This window comes from Copadichromis virginalis, linkage group LG3 (assembly GCF_057382275.1).
Source record: "Copadichromis virginalis isolate Kocher_CV1m ecotype Utaka linkage group LG3, C_Virginalis_male_GT1.1, whole genome shotgun sequence".
Taxonomy (NCBI): domain Eukaryota; kingdom Metazoa; phylum Chordata; class Actinopteri; order Cichliformes; family Cichlidae; genus Copadichromis; species Copadichromis virginalis.
In genome coordinates this window covers 466,354-475,224 of record NC_140620.1, presented here as the reverse complement: position 1 = coordinate 475,224, position 8,871 = coordinate 466,354, and the positions used below count along the sequence as shown (strand labels likewise).

The window sequence follows — 8,871 nt, the reverse complement described above, 5'->3', positions numbered from 1 at the left end:
AGAACAACATGAAAGAGCTGCAGGCCTCAGTTAAGGTCATCACTGAACAATAAGAAAGAGAATCCAAGGAGAAAACCACTGCAGAGCAAGAAGAACACAAAGGATGGTCTCACATCGTCCAACAACATGTTGATGATCCCGTTTGGGAAAGACTCTGTGGACTGATGAGACAAAAGCTTTGAGTCCTGTTACATCTGAAACTAACACAGCATCAATGAAAAGGAGCCTCATAGCAACAGTCACATATGGTGGTGGTAGTGTGATGGTCCCATGTGATGCATCATGGCAGCAACAATACAACAACAAATACACACACGTGACAAATGTACAGTAACAGATCATTAAGTGTCACGGCGCCGTGCGCATTAGTATGTTTGACTTAAGCTTAATAATCAGAATGATGCTCTGATCTCTTCAAATAAATGAAATCATACCTTTCTACTAAAACCTTTTCCTGAACCAGACCCTGCAGGATCCACCTGAGTGTCCCAGTCCTGGACCCTGTTTGTAACCAGGAGGATCCCAGGCCTGATTATTGCTGATGTATTATAAATATTCTTGTTTTATTCTCATTAAATAAATATGTGTATAAATATGTGGACTCGTGTTTCAGTCCTGGACGTTGAAGCTTGTTTGTTTGAAAGGACACAGATGGACCTTGTCTCCTTCTTTCCTTCCTTTTTGTGTCCTAAGTGCTTCATCTGCTGCTCTTCACTCTGTTACTTTGGACTGATTTCACTCACACTTTGTTTCCATGGTTTCTGTGCGTCACGCTGACAGCACGTGAACAACACGACATGTTTGATCTCAAAGAAGGAGCAGCATCCTCTCTCCACCCTGTTTCTCCATATTCTACAACACCTGATTCATTCCAGTTTCTCTGCTTTCACTTTGATTCCTGAGCGTCTGTGATGAACACACTATCAGCATCACTGACATGTTTCATCATTTAAAAACACTTCCTGTCACTGTGGTGGTTACAGTGACATCATGCAGTTTGTGTTTTGACCTCCAGAGGGCGACAAATCAGCACAGACAGAGAGCTCCATTCAAACTTTGCTGCCATCAGGAATAATTCTTCAAATATAATCATCAGTGTTTGAGCAGCTATGATATCAGGGACAGTCTAAACATGTGTGACGATACTGAACATGTCACATGACACACCTTAAACATCATGTGATCCACTCTCAGTGTTGCGACTTCAATCCACAAATAAAGCTGCTGCTGGCTGAGTTGGTTTGAGCTGTGACTCGTCTGCAATAAGCCAAACTGAGCCCCACTTGTGTTTGTGTATTTATTTCAAAACAAAAACAACAAACTTTTCACTTCATTCAAAGCAAATAGCCCCTCTATGAACTTTTATCATTTGAGAAATTGACTGAAAGGTGACGTCAAATGACGTGTAAAAACCCGCTCACCCAACTTCTCTGTTGAGAACGCCAGCATAAGGTAAATAACATGTGACCACACCCCCATGCAATCACCTGAGGTGCAGAAAAATCTAAACCTGTGCCACCATAATAAATAAATCATAAACATTCACTTTGGCTCTCACACTCAGTCTGCACTTCCATTCATGACTTCAACAAGTTGAAATGATCTTTGAAGAAACATCAGTTTAGTGCTGAAACATTCAAACGCTGCAGGAAGAACAACAAAGTGATGACACATGGTTGTGTTTCAAACAGGAAAACCAGCAGGAATAAATCACAACCTGCCAGAGATTTCGGATATTCCGAGGTGCACCTGAACGCAGCACACAGATTTTCATGCTCCTGAGTGTCCTCAAACGCCTCTCTGGGTGTTTCCTTCTTTCCTGAGCTTCGTGGAGTGGAGCTTGTTGTTGGTGTGTGAAGAAACTGTAAGTTTGCTTTGTTTCCTCCTTTAACAGTTTGTCTTTAGGAACTTTACTGTTTGTTCAGCTCGTGTTTGAGTTCTTCACACAACAAACTGTGTGTGTTTGTATTAAAGTCAGTGTGTAATGCTTTCCTGGCTAACATCAGCTGTGTGCAGCTTAGTTCCAGCACAAACACCACCATCAACTTTGCTAAATTGCCAATGAAAAACATTGAGCAGCAATGCCCATCCAACTCTGTTCACGGTTGTTGCAGTTGTGATAATTTGTGAGGCCACATTGGAAAAAGCTCGGATGAGCTTGCCAAAGTTCTACAAGTTGGGCCTCCATCAGTGTGTCTAGATCACACGTTGCACTGCCGCTGCTCCGTTTTTTTCATTTCCATTTCAGAGTTTGCGCATGCGCAATGTGTGAGGTTTTGTTAAATTGTCTCTTGGCACTGCTTCAACAGTGCGATACCCTCACGAGCGGCGACCAGGATTTCAAACAGATTCGATTTTCTTGTGACCGATTGCTGGTCAGGAGCTGGTCATAAGGTGTTAATCGCTTCTCATTACCCCATGTGTACTACATGATGCGCAGCACACAATTAAGTAGTGATGGGTAGATGAGGCCTCGTGAAGCGTTTCAGCACATTCCATACTGACACCTGCTGGACCTTAAGTATCATTGCAGGCAACTTACTTGCGACTCACAACAGACATTCAATGACCTAGTCCAGGGGTCAGTGCACATGAATGATTTGTGTTTCCTCTGCAGGTAGAAAGTGTGTGTGAGCTGAGCAGCATGGATCAGTGTGAGGACAGAGAGGAGGGAGCCCCTCCCTCTAAAAGCACTCTGTGTGGGGAACATGAGAGCCAGACCAAAGCTCAGAGGTGAGATGACCATCTCTAACTGTCCATGACTCTTCTCCATGTCACAGCTCAGCACTCACATCACTGCTCCATCATTATTCACAGGAACCAGCCTGGACCTCCACCCAGCTCTGGGTCCTTACAGAGTGACCGGTCTAAAGAGCCCCCTCTTAATTTTAAAGTCTGGCCTGTGTCTGCTGCAGAGAGGTGAGCTGTTAGTAACATGAACTCTTTGATTTAACTGCTTGATGTTGTTGGATATAAACTGCAGTGCAAACACTTCATTCCCTCAATCCCATTTAAATTGCCTCTTTAAAACAAATCTTTGATTTCCAAAGAACTGAAAATCCACTTTAGCAAACAGGAAGTGAAACATGTAAAAACCATTTTATTCTAATATGAACTACAGCAGAAAGGAATTGAATGAAAGATTATTTGGTCTCCTGCAAAGTGGTGAATACCAAATCTCTGAAATGCTGCTGAGGAGATTTATTTGGTGAGAAAACACATCACAAGTATTAACACTACATAAAATCAGAGAAAAAAAACATGTTAGAATATAAACAAATTTTTGCTTTTTATTTAAACACCAGTCAAAGAAACTCATTGACTTTAAATCAGGCATGTGTCGTCCTGCAGAGAGGTAATGTGTGTGTAAATGTTGTTGTGACTCAGTGTTTGTGAATAAACCCTCCATCATGTTTAATGTCAGCTCAGCTCTGTTTCACACACATTTCTATGTTCATATGTGCAGCGGTGTGTGTTGGAGTGTTTCCACAAACACAGCAGTCAGAGTGTAAAGAATTTGTGTTGTAGGAGTTGTTTCTGAAGTGAAGAGGCTGAGTGTCTGTAGGACTCCAGCTGCTCCAGCAGGCGTCTCCTTTGTGCTTTGCTTCAAACACAGTGTAGGTGGGAACTTCCACACTGTTGTAGGGTGAACATCTCAGTTCTAGCCTGTGTGTGAATGTAAGGTCAGCTGATATACATTTACCATATCTCACAAAAGTGAGTACAGCCCTCACATTTTTGTAAATATTTTGTTATATCTTTCTATGGGGATACTAGAGATGGACCGATCCGATATTACGTATCGGTATCGGTCCGATACTGACCTAAATTACTGGATCGGATATCGGAGAAAAATAAAAAATGTAATCCGATCCATTAAATATCACGAAAGCACCTCACAAAACTTGCAACACACCGTAACTCACCTCAGAACGTTAGCACTCGGAGCAGTATGCATCACGTGATAGAGCAGCTGTGGCATGCGGGACCTGTCGGTGGTCTGGATAGCATTTGGAGCTTCGCTAGCAACCCGGCATTTCATCTCCGACAAAGTTATCCCCGAGAGAAGTAAAGCAAGTGTGTAAGTCCATCTCTGAATGTTTGTAAAGCATTCCTGCGTTAAGCTTAACGAGCGACTGCCTCTTGCTCTCCGGCTGCTACTTCAATCGTGAAACTGATCAGCTGATCGGCTTTTCTGTCGTGAGTCCGTGTCTCTTGTTTGCTTTTGGCCCACTTTGCACCAGAAAGAGGAAACCAGCGGCTGAACAACAGCAGCACGTTTAAGCTTGATAAGCTGTTGTTAGAATTTATTTAATATTACTTTCTACACCAGGATCTTTTTCTACGTAGCTGACGGCTGGTAACTGTGCAGGGGCGGATCTAGCAAAGTTTAGCCAGGGGGGCCGATAGGGCATTAACAGGGAAAAGGGGGCACAAAGACAGACTTTTCTTTCTTATTCTCATTTAAAATGTCGAGCTTTTAATAAATAATTATCTGACACCCAAAGTTTTAATTTGATGTAAAATGAATAGAAGTCAATTACTGTATATAGTAACTATTAAGTCTAATATATATACCCTAGTAAGCTATAGTACTTTTTACTTTGGGAAGGTACCATCTGTGCAGTCTGCAATTTTGTTGAAGAAAGATGTTGAATCTATTTAATATTTCTTGAAAAATAATTGATTTCTGTGCATTTTTTTTCACACTGCATCAAATTAAGGTTGATTACGTCGATTAAGCATCATGAGGTGGAGCGTGAGGGGTGGTTCCCTATTTTTTATTTATTTATTTTTGTTGTTGCTGGGAGTTGGAACCCTATTAGTTAGGTTGCTTAATATTTATGCTAAGTACTCTTTAAAATACCAGAATAGGGAGGATGGTGTAGGTTTAAGTTTATTAGATTGATCAGTATTGCTGAACTATGAAATATCTTTTTTGCATACAGGTATAACAGAATAGCTTTAGTGTTGTTGTTGTTTTAAACTTGAGTATGAACTTATACAAAATGCAGCAAGATATTTTAAAAAACAGTTTTGTTGATTAAAAACACACTATATCGGATTCATATCGGTATCGGCAGATATCCAAATTTATGATATTGGTATCGGACATAAAAAAGTGGTATCGTGCCATCTCTAGGGGATACCCTGACAATATGACACTTTGATACAATGTATGACTGTGAAGCTCACCTGAACTCCACACCCAAGTGAGTTAAGGCAGTGTTGCAAAATAATGGTGGAATTCACACAAAATATTGACAGTTTGGACATTTTCACTTAGAGGTTTGTTGCCAACAGTTTAGACATTAATGGCTGTCTGTTGTGTTATTTTGAGGAGACGTCAACTTTACAAGCTGTACACTGACTACTTTAAATTTTATCAAAGTTTTCTTCTCCTCAGTGTATCCCCATGGAAAGAGTTATCACATCATTAATTTTATTATAATGATTTTGTTAGGAATACTTTTCCATCAGTTGTCTTTTGCTCAGTGGTCTGTCATCTCGTTTTAAGTCTCCATCAGTTTGTTTATTTTGGTAACCTGTTGTCACGTGTGTTTGGTATTTAGTCAACTTTTCTGATTTTTCACAAGTAGTTTCAACAATGTTGCTGTTTTCCTCATTACTTCTTGTAGTTCTCCCCCTGCACTTCATCTAGTTGTCCCCTTGACTGTGCAGTCCGAAGTGTTTTCCTTCAGTGATTCCTCATTGCTTTTTAGTTCTAGACGATAAACATTTCTTTGACTTTTATTTTCATAGATGAGATTATAAACTGTAAATATATTTTAGGAATAAAATATCCAAGGTAGTAATACCTTCACCCCATCACAGATACGGACAGTAAGAATGCCGACAGTAAGATTTCTCAGTAAACGGACAAGATTGCACCCTGAAAAAGCTAAACTCTGGATAAAAGTTTTGAGATGATATATAGTATGAGATGTATATAATATTCAGATCTTCAGAGATATCTTTTTAGATATCTGTGAAATGGACAAGTTGGACTACCAACTTCAGATATTAATCTGTAAAATATAAACGCAACAACCAATTATTTAATCTACCTGAGCTATTTTCTCGTATCTCTTTGGTTATTAACTTTATCTTTGAATTCAATTTTGAGATACTGTATATTTGTCATGCGCCGCGGCGTGCGTGCACAAAAAGGATCCAGACGCAGACTCGAGCGCTAGCAGAAAAGGACACTTTATTATAATAACAAAAGGCGACCCGGGAAAACCAAAGGAGCAAAACGAGGAACTAAAAAACCCGGGGAGGCTGCAACAGAAAGTGGAGAAGATTACTAGGGAGCCGGGAAGCGGGGAAAACACATCAAGACTGAGTTAGAATAGTTGGCTTAAGATTAGAGCGGGACCGTGGGAGCTCGGGAGGGAAGTGTGGAAGTCCGTGAGAAGGGAATCCGTGGAGTTAGTGAAGGGGCCAGATGATGCACTGGGTGATCCAATTGAGCAGGTGGCAGACACTGGACGCCGAATCGAAACCTAGACACAAGTAGGCAGATTTAACGCAGCTCAAATAAGATTGTAGGAGCCATATGAGTTGTTTCTGACTAAGTGGGTTGGTTTAAATGGACTCACTGTATTGGTGCACGGGTGTGGGGCGTGTCTCATGGGTGTGGTAGATGATAAATGTGGTTGCACTCACCTGTTCACGGCACCTGATGTTGATGAGCAGAAAGGTAGGGTGAGCATGAGGCAAAACTTTCTGTTGAACGCAGCTTGAATGATTTTGATGTATTTTAACTGGAACTTGATGGTTTTTGTATATTTGTGCACTAATTGATACCATAGACTAAGTTGTAATTTGACATAGTAGTTAGTGCAGTTATTGGTGAGTTGCAGTTATTTGTTTGTGCAATCTGTGCATTTGTTTAATAGTTAATCCCGTGTGCTGATTTGTATATGTGACAGTTGCATGTGGAATAAAAGGAGCAAATGGTACAGAAGTGTGTTTTATGCGTTTATTGTTGCGCGTCATCTGTGTCCTCATGTTTAGCCTGCCGCGGCCACAGTTTGGAAGAGCCGTAATAAATTGTCAACAGAAAAGTTTGGAGGTTTTATTGGATTATTTATATATAGATGAGTTTTATTGGTGAGAGTTTTATAGTTTGCTGTTGCCTTTGTCCACCCGCTTTTAGATGAAGCCTTTGGCTACACAGAACAGATTTCTTTCAGGAGTTTTGTTCCCCTGTTAGGTTTCAGCAGTACAGCTGCACAAGGCGTTGTACTGATTTGCTTTCTAGTTATTGTGCATCAGGCGGCTGAAGCCATTGGCTTGGGAGTACCACCGCAGTTTGTGTTTAAGACAGTTTGTCTTCCTCACAGCTGACGGTATGGAGGTACATAAATACCCACCGCTAGTATGTACGGAAGACTAGGTTGAGTTAGTTAGGTTTAATAGGCAGATAGTGGGGGATATTGCTCCTGTTAATTGTGTGTCCAAGGTTTTATGAGGGGAATGTCATCAAGTTGATGTGTTGGAATGAAGCTGTGTGGCATAGGTGCAGTTCAGTGTTTGGATTTTGTAATGTTTTGAAAAAAAATGGAGACACACCAATTAACACAATGTGGTGATGTGGATGGAAAGAAAAGACAGCCGAAACCGACTGCTAAGGCTTTGGAGAATCAGATTGAAAGGCTTCAAACAGAACGTCACACTAAGATTAATAAAATTAAAAATGTCATAAAGATTATTAAAGAGTTAAAGCAATCTGAGGATAATGTTTCCACTGTTCAGGCTCAGTTAGAGAATTTGTCTGTGTTGCTTAATGAGGCGACTCATCTGCATGAAACCTTGCTTCCTTTGCTTCCTCAAGAAGAGCAAGAGAAACAAACTGCTTGGTTCATAAGTGTGCGAGCACATAATACTGAGTTTATGGAAGAAATAAAGAAATGGCTTCATGATGCAAAGGGAAACCCTCAGAGTAAAAATCAGGTGTCTGAGCTTGATTTGCCACATTTAAATCCACCTGGTGTTGATTCCTCTGATGTATTACCTGCTGGAAATGGTTCTGGTGCTTCTAGGCACGCCGGGAATGTTGGTAAAGGTGCTGCGATAGATGATGTTAATCCAAGTGATAGCGTCTCTAATGTTGGAAACAAAAGTAGGAAAAGCAAATCATCACTCAGTAGCTCAATGGTTTCATCTGCCTTGTCAGCACGCATAATGGCAGAAGCTGACATGGCTGCCCTTCTTGTTCGACAGAGGTTGTTGAAAGAAAAGCATGCTTTGGAAGAACAAGAAATACAGCTTAAGAAAAGAAAGGAGCTGCTTGACTTAGAAACTGAAATAGCAGCCTCAGCAGCAAAGGTGAATGTTTTAAAAGCTTCTGAAATGTCCCGAGTCTCAAGTGCTGTTAATGGTAAATCTGATGGAATGAATTCATATTTAGAACGAGAACAGGAGAGTTTAGGCATTTTAAATCCTAATGCTCCGACGTTCTAACCTGTGTTACCAGAGCGACCATATCAGGGTGTTGATGCAAGTGATCATCAAGCACATGTATTGGATGTGAGGCCCGAGGTTAAAAATATTTCTCAGCCTAAGGTCGTTTCGTTGGAACAGTCAGAGACGAAGTTACATCAAGTATTTCCAGGTGCAGTTTCAACTACTCAGATGATTTCGCAGTCTCACGCACAATCAAAACCTCTTACACATACAGTGCAAGGTGGTGAGGGTCATGATCATCTAGTCACAGTTTTGAAGAAACAAAATGAAATTACAACTTTATTAGCTGAGCAGCAGTCTCTGTTTTTGTTACCAAGGCGTGACATTCAGTTATTTGATGGCGATCCTTTGCAATATCAAACATTTATGAGAGCTTTTGAGCACATGGTGGAGAGTCAA

At 40.8% G+C, this 8,871-nt stretch overlaps 1 protein-coding gene across 1 annotated transcript in view; it reads left to right on the top strand.

Annotated features, from left to right (window-relative positions):
- The first annotated feature begins 1,807 nt into the window (after nucleotides 1-1,807).
- The window catches only part of LOC146712164 (protein NLRC3-like), a 37,360-nt gene continuing 30,296 nt past the window's right edge, over nucleotides 1,808-8,871 (top strand). The window contains exons 1-3 of the mRNA XM_085451933.1: nucleotides 1,808-1,864; nucleotides 2,618-2,733; nucleotides 2,818-2,919. Of these exons, the coding sequence (XP_085308059.1) occupies nucleotides 2,645-2,733; nucleotides 2,818-2,919 (191 nt within the window). The 5' untranslated portion in view covers nucleotides 1,808-1,864; nucleotides 2,618-2,644. The remainder of the gene's footprint in view (nucleotides 1,865-2,617; nucleotides 2,734-2,817; nucleotides 2,920-8,871) is intronic.